The following is an 11,838-nucleotide window of genomic DNA, read 5'->3' as shown; positions in this document are numbered from 1 at the left end:
AGGGGGTGGGGGTGTCTCCAGCAGAAGGGGGTCCCCGAGGAAAATGGGTCCCCGGGGTGAGCCAGTCTCCGTGGAGAGGAGGAGGTCCCCAGGGAGGAAGGCCTGCCGTGGAGAATGGCCCCTAAGGACAAGGGGATCCCCAAGGGGGGGGTCCAAAGGGAGGAGGTACCCCGAGGGGAGGGGAGGGGTCGCCAGGGGGATGAGGGTCTGAAGAAAGAGGGTCCCCACGGGAAGGAGCCTCGCCAAGCAGAAGGGGCGCAATGGAGAAGGGGTTCCTGGGCCCCAACACCCTGAGTCCTCACCCCAGCACCACGGCGTCCTGCTGACACCCCCCGGGCTCTGTCTGCGCTCCACTGAGGTCCGGGAGCAAACATGGTGCATGTTCCCCCTCTGTCACCCCCGGGGTGAGACCTCCGGGGGCTCCCCTGTGCTGCAGCCCCGGGGATTCTCTCAGGTATCCCCAGATCGCCCGTCGCTGTGTCTGGGGGTGAATAAAGAGAAGGGCTTGCTGGAGCAAGGCTGCTCATCATCATCCTCTTCCAGGGGGATTACACCTGCACCTTCACATACTCAGCTCAGGGAGGAACGAACGAGGTGAGTTGGGCAAACCGAGCGTTTCCCTTACACTTGGTCTCTGTGGCTGCACAGAGTGAGAAGGTGTTCAGAACGATTTTGTTTGTGATGAGCTGATTCCAGGGACCGGGAGCTGGGAGGAAGGGTGGTTGCATCGTTTCTAATGCTGTGTGTTTGCAAAAGTAATTTGTTGGATTTGCTCCCTGAACGAAGTGTCCTTTGTGTGTTGCAACGATGCTGCGGTTTGCGAGGCCGTGACATTTGTAAGGCTTAACAGATCTCTGGGCTGGATGTCTCTGGAGAACGCGGAGTGACATTTTCATACCCCAGCTGGTAGGAAGGACCGCATAGGAGTAACTCCTGTGTTCTCTAGGAGACTTGAAGGTTTTTTGCAGCTTGTGTTGCTGCTGCAGTAAGTGCTGTGCAGATACACACTTCGTTATCTGCAAGTTCTGTTAGAATCAGGTCCTTTTCTTTTAGAGAAAACGAGACTTTATTTTTTCTGTAACTGCGCTAATGGAACTGCGGAGAAGAGAGGGCAACCAGGCCTTGACCTTTGTGCAACGCAAAGTAAAAGGGGCCATCAGCAACTGTTGTGTAGTTCTGTTGTATTATTTTAGAATGGTTGAAACGTGTCATGCCTGCAGCTGGGAGGGGAGGTGACTGGCCTTGGGGGTGAATGGGAAGAGCGAGGCTCTTACCCGCATTAACTCTTTGGACCTTTTCCCTCTGCAGCAATGGCAGATGAACATTGGAGTCAGCGAAGACAACCTGCTCTTCTCCTGCTCCGTCTGGAGGTGTGTTCTTTACCCTCAAACTCTCTGAGATAAAAGCCACAACAAGGCAGGTGGGATCTGGGCCAGGGACCTTGCCTCCTGGCTGGCTTTGCCTCTCCACAGGGCAGCACCAGAGGGCTTTCCTCTCCCGAGAGATGCTGTGACTCTGGGTGGGCTCTTGAGCCAGACAGTGGTTTATAAATGCCGTGTTCTTCCCCACCTCTCTGCCCTCCTCACTAGAAGGAGCTACAAGAGAACCAGAGGTGGCTGTGGAGGGAGGGGGCCGTGAATCCTGAGCTCATCTGCACCTCCACCCTCTCTGCCGATGCCAAAGACTCTTCTTTCTTGTTTCAGGCCCCAAGGGAAGTCTTATCTCTTCTTTACCCAGTTTAAAGCTGAAGTGAAAGGAGCCAAGATAGAGTATGCCATGGCTTATGTAAGTCCCAGCTGATCGCTTGGAAGCAGGCGTGTGGGAGGCTGCTATAAAACATGAATTGGACATGGAAAACATTTGTTAGACATCCATGCAATAAAGCGTACTCCATCACATCACTAAATAGAGGGTGGTGGCAGTCAGGAGAGTGGCTGCAGGTAGGCATTCCTGCACCATTTTATTTCTGCTCCCTCGATGCCAAAAGGGGAATCTTGGTTTCCCTCGACATATTGCATGTGGCAAAGTAAATCAAACCTCTGCTGGTGCTTTTGTCTGGTTCATTCTTCCATTTCCCAGCAGTGAGGCTTTCAGTCACCTGAAGGACACAAGATTGTGGTTTAATAGGAGATGGGAAAAGAGCCGGAGATTTCCCTTCAGATTTCCTTTTTGGACTTAATTCTTTCACACGTTATTAAAGTGCAAATTTGCTCTTTTTCAGAACGTGCTGTTGTTTGTTTGCTTTAAATGCAGTAGCTTGATTGCCTCAACTGCTTAAACCTTCTTCCTTCCCATTTCAGTCTCAAGCTGCAGTGGGTGGACAAAGTGACATCCCCTTAAAACAGGAAGAATTTGAAATCACCGAAACAACAGGTTTGTGACCCAGAGAACTATGTGAGAAAGGGGCTGGTGTGGGAGACAAGCCTGGCTGTCTACCAGGAGATGAGTATTTAAGCTTAATGCAGATAGGACAGCGCCGGCTGTGGAGTCAGGGGTACAGTGCTCTTGATCCACCGCTGGCAGCAGGATTTTGCAGGTCCCGTTCCAGTGTAAATGTTAAATTAGCGTGGGGGAAGGATGGGTTTATCACAACATGCTTGTCGCGTGCATAAGAAGGAAGTGCAATGCCCGACTTGCTGGCTTTTTCGTCCTGGAAGGGAACCAGCAGGGCTGTTTTGTTCATGCCTTACCATCTGTTTATCCTGGGCTTGTTTTCTCTCTTTCTAGTGTCTCACAGGGAAGGCAAGTTCCGTTTTGAACTGTCCAAGCTCATGATTGTAGCAAAAACGCCCCGTGACGAGCTGTGACCCCGAGGCCAGCGTTGGGCCGGGTGTTTTGGCCAGAAGAGCATGGCAGTTACAGAGGATTGCTTGTTAACTGCGGGTTTTTTTGGTTGGCCAAACCTTTTATGTTTTTCCATATTGAAATGTGCTCGGGTCCAACACAAGTGAGGCTTGGAGGTGTTAAGACAGATGCATTCTGTCTTGTGTCAGAGTAACAATGTGCTTTGCAGCTGGAAACCTCCTCTGAGACTCCTGATCTGCAGCCAGCCATTCTGTCGCCCGCTTTCTGCTTGGTTGATCTGCTGAATATGGTAAAGCTTCCCTGAACGGGGGCTCCTTATCTCCCTCGCTAGGAAGAGCAATGCAAAAAGATAAATGGCTGGATTTAAACACCGTTTGCTAACGGAAAGTTGTTAACTCTGTAGTCCCTGGAGGGGAGACAGGGTTTTTCTCTCTGCAAGCATGACAGGAGGAAATAATTAAATTGGATGGGAGGGGGAAGGAAGGGATAGAGTTGGCCCAAAGCTATCTGACTCCTTGCCAAGTGTGGCTACCGAAGACCAGCTTTGCTGGGGAGGGTGTTGTGGACCTGTCCTAGTGCAGAGCGCGGGCTGGGATAACCTGACATGGGGAAGGCAGAGCTGCTTATTCTGACACAACCCAGGAATCAATCCAAGCACCACTTTCATGTCTCAGTTACAACAGCAGGACTATTTTCTACGTACAGAAGTGATTTTTTTCTTATCTAGAGTAATAACAGTGAGGGAATGTGGAGTTCCTTTCCTGTGTAAATACAACACAAATAAAGAAATAAAGCATCATGCTCTGGCCTGAGTTTGCTCTGCTCTGTGACTCCTGCCCTCTCCGACTGGATGCCTTTGGCATTTCCTTGGCCAGGAGGGGCTGAGGTGTCACGCAGGAGTTTGGAGGCTACAGAGGATTTATGGGGGGTTCTGCCCACCCGAGGGGAGTTCCAGCACGTGAGAGCAAGGCTCCAGCTGCAAATTTGCTTCACCCAGCACTGTTGTGACGAGTGCTTTTGGTGCCCTGTGGTGATTGTCGTTGGTAGCTGCTTTGCCCATTGTGGGGGGAGTTCCCTGTTTTTTTGGCAGTCTGGGGGTGCTTTGCACCGGGGATTTTACAAGCTCTGTTCTCCAGACGGTTCCTGAACGCTGCGTTCTCTGCTGTGCAGCTCATTCTGGATGTGCAGCTGACCTGCAGGGCCCAGGAGTGTCCCCAGCGTGCTCCTGCCTGAGCTCTGAGCCGCGCTTAGGGCACTGGTGTTGCCGGTGTCTGACCTTTCTCCCTGTTTCACCAGAGCAAAGGGAGTTGAAGGGACATTTCCCAGACACATACAGCCGGGTTGGGATGGGAAACCCATGCTATAAGATAGCTTTTCTGGCAGAGAGTGTGCTCTCCAGGGCTTCCCCAAGACAAAAAAGCAAAAGTTTGGGAGCGAGGTGGGTGTTTGCCGTGCGGCGTGGCGGAGAAGTTTCACATCAGCCCCCTGCGTGCGCAGGAAAGCTGGGGCTGGGCGTTCGGTGGGTTGTGTGGTCCTGGGCTGTACGAAACCCTGGGGACAAAGGGAACAGCCGTGAGTCAGGGCCCGTCTGAGCAGAGATGTTTCATGCAATTAAGGAGCATCTTGCAGCTGGTGCCGACACGCACCTCGAGAACAGCCCAGCCAAGCGTTGCTGGCTGTCAGCGCCGCCGCAGCCCTGTTCCGCTTTGCCTGCTCGCCGCAGCTGCCGATAACTCCACCGAGTTGTTTCCAGCCCCGGCTCCTCTTCAGCACATACCTGACAGCTGCCACGAGCCTGGACGGAAACGTCTGTTCTCAAAGGCCACGTGCCAAGGACCGACTTCACCCTGCCCTTCCTGAGGGGTCGACACCTCGGTGGATCTTGGCCACGTTCTCCTTGCGCACATCTGTAAATGGGCTTTACCCCCCACCCCAACCTGTGTCACGCAATTAAATTGGCTGTGATAGCTGGAGCCAGGCCTGTGAAATGACAGAGATAGGGGATTTTATTTCTTGTATTTCATCTTGAAGGCTGAAAGTTATCAGTGCCTCGAGCCAGCAGTGGAAAGGGAGCAGCAAACGGGAGCTGTGGAGCCGCTCTCTGCCCACGAGCATTGGCAGCCTCCCGTGCCTGGAGACATCCCATGGAACAGGAGGCACAAGAAGGTCGCGGAGATAAGGCCAGTGGAGATTGTGCGGCGTCTTGTATGCGAAAAGGGCAATTTTCAGTGTTCAAAGGCGAGCTCAGCATGTTGGAAGCGGGCATCCATGCTCTGAGAGCACAACGCTTCTACAACACGCCTATGTTGAATTCTGCAAATTTGCCCACTGCTTTCTGCTCCCCAGGTTGTGCTTTCTCAGCTCCCACTGTGCAGCGAGGGGACCCGGGAAGGCGGAGGAGCACGTGTGGGTGTCTGCATGGGAGCAGATTTCCTCCTCCCAGGACCCCAGACCTTTGCTATCGTTTGTGCTGGGTTTTGCACCACTTTTCCTCCCACCAGTTCAGCACTAGCTGTGCTAAACTGGGAGCTGCTGTTCCATGGAGCAGAGCAGCCTGGCTGGCAGCGATGCTGGAGGATGGAGAGTAAAAACCCCAGGTCACAGAGAGCAATCGCTGTTTAAAAGACAAAACCGACTGCCCCCGGTGCTCATTTTATCACTGCCAACTGCTTTTGTAACAACCGCATGGAGCACCCAGGCCAAACAGGTGAGTTTATTTAAATAACTCATCAGGGCTACAGAGTTTGCTAAAAAACAACAACAACCATAACTCAGCTGAGGACATGTAAAACGCATGAAATCCTAGGGAGAGCTTTGGACAACCACTGAGGAAGGCGTCAGAGCCAGCACAGTGGTACCATGGTGGGAGGCTGGCGGAGGGAGTTGGGTCTTGGATGAAGGGGTGTACCTGGGATGCAGGGAAGGAGCAAGTCCCTCCTGCTCCCTCCCTGCTCCAAGGGACAGCCCAGGCGAGGTGGGATCCTTCTGATCTCAAGGACTTGTCTTTTAGGAGGCCAAAGCCTGTGCTAGCCTGCAAGATGCAGAAGCATCTTCCTACCCTGGGCAGCACGAGCCTGGCCCATGATTTGCTCCCACCGTGTCACGGAGCTGCTGAAAGACAACCACAGGGCTCCACAACCCTCTGGTCGTAGGGTCTCACCACCGTTCATCCAAGCAACTGCCCACCCACTCAGAGACACCTTGGAGGCGTTACACACAGCTAGTCTTTGGTTTGGTTTTCCCCCAGGAGGGTTAGGATAGAGTTCAAGGTGAGGAGTCCAGTTCCTTGGACTCTGAGCTAAGAGCACTTGGTGGGCAAAGAAAAACAAAACTACAGCAGGAGCCCAGAAGCCCAGGATCAACTGGAAAGGACTCAAGCCCAGCACAGGGAGGGTTTGCAGACCCTGGGCGAGGGTTAGACAAAGGCAAGAGGTTCAGTCTTTTGTGGAAACGAGGAGAAAGTGAGTTAGCACTACAGAGGAGAGGAGGATGTCAAGCCTGGTGATGGTCAAAACAGGCGTATATCTGTCCTCGGTCTCGGCCCAGCAGTTACTGCTGATGGCCCATCTTGGCCAACTTTATATGTTGTCCTCCTCCAGCATCTTGTTAACCCCTTCACAGATCCTCTTCAGGTGGGTGCGGTAGGGCTCGGATGGCCCGTAGAGAGCCGAGAGGAACTCGTAGTCCGCAAAGTGATTGAAGACGTGATTGATGCGGGAGTGGGATTTGGCCGTCAGGTGGCCATTGACAGCCTCGTGCAGCAGGTCCCGGCACTCTGTCAGCACACCCGACATGACCCTACGGTCGAAGGTGAAGTCTATCTGGTGGAAGCTGACAGCCGTCATGGCCAAGGTGTGCACCTTCTTGCGGAAACGCTCCATCACCAGCAGCTCCTCGGGGCTGAACTGCCCGTTGCGGTAGAGCACGCCCAGCTTCATGACAATCTTGATGAGGTTTTTGATGATCTTCTGGGCCTCTTTGCGGTTGTGGGTGTACTCCTTGGTGGCCCGGTACAGCTCATCCAAGATCTCGCTGCTGGTGTCATCAATGAAGACGTTGGCTATGGTCTTGGTAGCCATCTTGCTCAAGAGCTTCTTCTGGGCCTGCAGGGCCAGGTTCTTGGTGCTGAAGGTGTCCATCTCTGCAGGAGAAAGAAGCACACACAGAGTTCAGCCCATGGCCTGGATCAGTCCCCATCCCCTCTCCTCCCCATGCAGCCTTTTGGGAAGAGAAAGAGCATCTCCAGCCAACGGCAAAACCAAGAGCAGCTCCTGGGCGCCCAAGCAAGCGAAAGCTGAGCTCACACCCTGGGTTTTGTTGGTGGGATGAGTTACAGGGTGCTCCCACCCTCCTTCCCCTGAACCCTGGGGAGATGCTACAGCATGACAGGCAGCGTCGGGGGCCAGTGTGTTCTCCCTACCTGAGCATTGCCCACGACCCTCCATCCTTGTCTCCCTGCTGTGACTGGTGCCGCCCTCCTCCTGGTACAGGAAGGAGTCTTGCCCCATCATTTTAACATTTTTTTCTTCCTTAAAATGTGACTCATTTCCTGCAGGGTGAGCTGGGGACAGCCCAGGTGATGGCTGAGTCACCCACCACAGCCGGCACAGCCACGTGCTGGCGTACAGCCCGGTGCTCGCCGAGGCCGGCGCGGCACGGCCGGTTTGCAGCACCCATCAACACGTGTCAGAGCCCTTTTCCCCGGCGCTGCCCGCCCCGCTACGCTCAAGCTGTCAGAGCTCAGACTCATTCTGCCACCATCTCAGCTTCCTCCAGAGCCGGCATAAGCATCGCGCGGAGGTGAATTATTTGGCAAACCAAAAACCTCACCTCTTGCTCACCTACAGCTCGACTCCCCCCACCCCAGCAGGGCCAAATCAATCATCTCGGGCAGATTATGGCTTCAAAAACTGCCGTGAATGAATAAAACGCCACTGACCCTGGAGATGTATCTTGCCCCGGGAAATAGCAGAGCTACAAATCATGGGGAGGCGAGAACAGCATGATAACAACCGGCTCCCGCGCCGGGATGGATGGGCAGAGATGGGGGTTGCTTATGCAAGACCTGCACGTGGCACGGTCAGCCTGGCAAAGCGAGAGCGGGGAAGGGATGGGATCACGCTATAAATACATCACCAGGGAGGGGAGAAGAGCTGTTTAAGCTAAAGGATGCTGCTGGTGTGAGAATGGAGGGGGATGAATTGGCCGTGGATACAGAGAGGAAAGTTAGGGTTATTCCAGCACAAGAATTGAGTCTGTCCCCATTGTGGGCAGCTCTGTGGGACCCCCCAGCTGAGCTGCCACCCAGTCCTGCATCCCCTCCGGGGATCCTCGATCCTGCTGCTCCCACCACGGAGCACACGCTGGGCTCGCGGGACAATCCCCGGCCTCCCACGGGGCTCGGATACCCCGCTGTGGCCAAGGCTCTGTCTCACTGCAGTCAATCGTGCAAGAGCAACGGTGCAAGGGCGATGGTGCAAGCTGAGTTCTGGCTTCCCCAGCATCATCCAGCCACCGGCTCCCCGAGCCCGAGGGCGGCCGAGGCTCTGCGAGGGCGTGAATTAAGCAGTAACGGAGCTGCCGTCACCGGCGCCACGCGAGCTGCCGCATGCAGCGTTATTTACAGCCCTTAGGAAAAACACAAAGGTTTGTAAGTATTTCCTTCGATGTGAAAACATTGATTTTTGTCAGCGTGAGCTTCAAGCTGAGGCTCTTGCACTTAATAAGACAGAAATGACAAAGCAAAGGCTGCTCTCACAGAGCTGTCAGCAGCTCCCAGGCTGGTCGGACTCATTTAATGCCGATGGCTCCGTGCACGAGATGCTGCTGGAGCTGAGTCCAGGGGGACGGGCAGGATGGGCAGAGGCACTGTGGCTCCATCTTCCCTCTCTCTTGGAGAGAAAAGCCTCCTCCAGAAGGAGCGGGGCTCTGCTGCGGGGCTGGGACACTGGGAGTCCCCTCCCTTGCATCCCCCCGCGGTTGTGGGGTACCCTGGGCTCCCCACTGGGAGCAGTGCCCAGAAAAATAGGAATTCCCACACCTGCGTTGGGTGACCGGAGCCATAAAGCAAGCGCAAACTCCACCGCCGGAGCCCGTAAAAAATAGGAAGCACCGGCTCTTGCGAGCTGCCCACAGCTCCCAGTTAGTGACTGAAATGATCAACCCTCCTGTCCCGGCACGGAATAACCCCTGACTGCCCCACAGCCCTCCCCTGCTGGGGACCAGGGAGACGAGCGTCGCTCGTGGGGGGAAACTGAGGCATGAAGCAGCAGCAGGGGATCTTTCCTGGACCCTAAAATCACGACCTGCTCCTTCTCCAGTACCCGGGGGCTGTTTTGCAGGTCGCTCGCTGCAAACCCCCAAGGAAACCCAAGCTCACCTCCCGGCATGTTCGCTCCTGCTGAGCACCCGGCCGGTTAACCCAGCACCCTCCACACCATGCACTGTCCCACCAGGACCTGCTGACTCAGCACCAACCGGGAGCTTTCACCGGAACGAGCCGTTTTCCTGCCGGGAAGGGCCCCATGACCCCATTGTTCACGGAGGGGCTGCTATCGGCGCGCGGAAGAGGCAAGCCTTGCCCCGACGAGCAAACTCGAGACCGAAATAAACCACCCCATTTCCTTCCTGTCGCTGAAGTTTCCAGCCTGCTCAGGGCTTGGTTGTTGGTTTTTTTTTTTTCTCCCCCTTCTTCTTTTTAATGAAAACACCCTCAAAAACCATCTTCTTCTACTGAAAAGGAGCAGCCAGGCGTTACTTTCACCGAGTCCCACCCTGCTCCGGAAGAGCGCAGCAGGGCTGTGGTCCCAACGGTGGCTTTGGGGACAGTCACAGCCCTTTTTTGGGGGGTTTTCCACCCAGTTTGAAGGTTTCGGAGCAGGGTTTGCAGTCCCGAGCGGTGGTGTGAGGGCTCACCCGTAGGTTGGGACATCTGGATGGGGATGTGGTGAAACCACGAAGTCCCTTGGTCTGGGGACAGACACATGCCAGTGCTGGGTCACAGCAGCATCCCGGCCGTGCCACCGCAGGGCAGGGGAGCCGAGGGCCAAATCCAGCACTGGCAGAAGACAGGCAGCCCTGCCAGCACCCACGAGCACCTCATCCAACACCCAGCTGCACCCTCAGCCCCCATCCCACAGGGACCCTCCGTAAAACATCTCCTACACCACGGTGAGCACAAATGAGAGCAGGATCTGGCCCTCTCATTAAAAAACATCAATTAAAGCTCCTGTCTAGGGGTGAGGGGAACATGAGACCCCGTCACCCTGCCAGCACCTGGGGCCAGCACCGCTGGCACGTGCCGTGGCAGAGCCTCCACGGGAGCACCAGCTCATTTACAGCAAAGGGGTCAAATCCAGCAGCGATGCCATCCCAGGGTTATTTCTACCTGCTTTTCCCCCACCGTCCCAGGCACCAGGTACCCACCAGCGGCTCCATGTGCTCATGTCCCACTCCCCGAGCTCCCTCCAACCAGCTCCCTTGGCAGCGAGTTGAATATTTCATGCGGGAAAGCAAAAGCACTTAAATAATTTATGGAGCAGCACAGAGCAAGTGTGCGGTGCAAGGGGAGGGCTCCATAAAGCTCCAGCTGAGAGCAGAGGCACCTCTGCCTCCCCTTCCTCCTCCTCCTCCTCACCAGGGCCATATTAACTTCTAACTGTCTTGCTGCAAGTTTCCTCCGACACAGAAGTATCGTCTCCCCAGGCGGGATAAATATTTAATGGTGGAGATCTCCCCCGTTTCCCCTCCATCCCATGTGTCGTTTCCTCCCGCTGCTCCAAAACCCACCCCTGCTCTGCACCCCAGCATCCCCAGTCCCCCCCGAATCCTTGGCCAATGCCAGGGGGGGTGGATGGGATTCCATAGCTCTGCTCTCTGTCCCCCAGCAACGCTTTCCACCAGCTCCCCACGCCTCCAACCCCTATTAATTAATTAAAACCTGCCGCCGTGGTGGATTACAGGAGACGGGTCGGAGAGCCGGCGTGGCACGGGGATGTAACCGGAGAGCCCAACCACCGTCACCAGCCTGTCGCCCACCATCCGTGACCCCTCCAGCTTCCAGACCCCGTTTTACCAGCGCTGAGGCAGCAGAGGAGGAGGAGGAGGAGGAGGAAGGACGCACACCGCCTTTTGCAACAGTCGTCCCTCGCACGTTGCCATGGGTGCAAACACTACCGAGAGCCGCCGGGTCCGGCGCGTGTGTGCCGAGCGGGGTGAGACCAAAGAGGAAGCCACTGAGTAAACACCTTGCCCGAGGAAAAACTCATTTCTTGGCAAGGATGGCAAAAATCGCAGCCAGCACGGCTCCGGGAAGGACCGGGGACGCGCGGGGAACACCGGCATCGCCTCGGCTCGGCTCCGCACGGCGCATCTCGCCCTGCTCACTCCTGGCACAGGTGCCAGCGGCGCTGCCAAGCGCTCAGCCACGTCCCCACATTGTCCCCACGACCGATGGCACCGGGATCTGAACTCCCCCATCCCGTTATCTCCTTCCCGTAGGTGCCCACGCTGGGGCTGCACAGGCAAACGCAGCCATGGCGCGGGCACCTGCGGGAAGGAGCAGAAGGTTTGGGGTTTTTTTTGTGGTTTCTCCTTTGCACCAAAGCCGGCTTGCACCGATGCCTGGGAACGCCGATCTGCCCCGGCAACTCCGACGTGTCTGTGCAAAGAGCTGGGCGGCCGATCCGAGGGGGCTCCGGCGATGCCAACCCCAGGCGTGGGTGGTGAATCCCGCTGGCGCTTCCCGGTTGCCGGCACCGCGTGGGAATGGGATCCTGGCACATGGAGGGGGCGCCGACAGCAGCTGCTTCGGTGTTGGGGAGGAAGGGGGGCGGCAGTACCCCCGGTTCAGTCCCGGGGTGCTGCTCGGTGCTGGTTCGGGATGGGGGAGCGGACCCGGTGCTGTATCAAGGAATCCCCCCGGGATTACAGTGCTTTGGGGGGAGGCAGCTGCAGCACGGAGAGGAGGAGGAGGAGGAAGGGGGGGGGGCTATTTTACAGAGAGGAGGAGGAAGGGGGGGTTATTTTGGAGCA

The 11,838-nt window shown here is 56.0% G+C and overlaps 2 protein-coding genes across 4 annotated transcripts in view; one reads left to right on the top strand and one right to left on the bottom strand.

The window, feature by feature from the left end:
* The first annotated feature begins 475 nt into the window (after positions 1-475).
* MYDGF (myeloid derived growth factor) lies at positions 476-3,613 on the top strand. Its single transcript, XM_026865101.1, has 5 exons — positions 476-594; positions 1,309-1,370; positions 1,704-1,785; positions 2,301-2,373; positions 2,728-3,613. Exons 2-5 carry the CDS (start codon positions 1,318-1,320, stop codon positions 2,805-2,807), a joined length of 288 nt encoding a protein of 95 aa, XP_026720902.1. The 5' UTR covers positions 476-594; positions 1,309-1,317; the 3' UTR covers positions 2,808-3,613.
* Positions 3,614-5,496: 1,883 nt separating this feature from the next.
* The window catches only part of TNFAIP8L1 (TNF alpha induced protein 8 like 1), a 12,344-nt gene continuing 6,002 nt past the window's right edge, over positions 5,497-11,838 (bottom strand). Inside the window, exons 1-2 of one of the 3 annotated variants that reach the window (XM_026865099.1) lie at positions 10,231-10,253; positions 5,497-6,946 (exon numbers count right to left, since the gene is read on the bottom strand). In XM_026865099.1, the coding sequence (XP_026720900.1) occupies positions 6,384-6,944 (561 nt within the window). In that variant the 5' untranslated portion in view covers positions 6,945-6,946; positions 10,231-10,253 and the 3' untranslated portion in view covers positions 5,497-6,383. Of the gene's footprint in view, positions 6,947-9,184; positions 9,510-10,230; positions 10,254-11,838 lie in introns of those variants that run through there. The other 2 variants (XM_026865097.1, XM_026865098.1) reach the window with 2 other exon arrangements.

The sequence above is a fragment of the Athene cunicularia genome (genome assembly GCF_003259725.1).
Source record: "Athene cunicularia isolate RWA chromosome 28 unlocalized genomic scaffold, athCun1 chr28_part1, whole genome shotgun sequence".
In the NCBI taxonomy this organism is placed as follows: Eukaryota; Metazoa; Chordata; class Aves; order Strigiformes; family Strigidae; genus Athene; species Athene cunicularia.
This window is presented reverse-complemented; position numbering and strand designations above follow the sequence as displayed.

Bases quoted from the DNA above. Each gene is read 5' to 3' on its own strand.
- MYDGF (XM_026865101.1), top strand. From the start codon at position 1,318: ATGAACATTGGAGTCAGCGAAGACAACCTGCTCTTCTCCTGCTCCGTC. The intron at 1,786-2,300 runs GTAAGTCCCAGC...TTCCCATTTCAG, and splicing joins TAGAGTATGCCATGGCTTAT to TCTCAAGCTGCAGTGGGTGG. The intron at 2,374-2,727 runs GTTTGTGACCCA...CTCTCTTTCTAG, and splicing joins TGAAATCACCGAAACAACAG to TGTCTCACAGGGAAGGCAAG.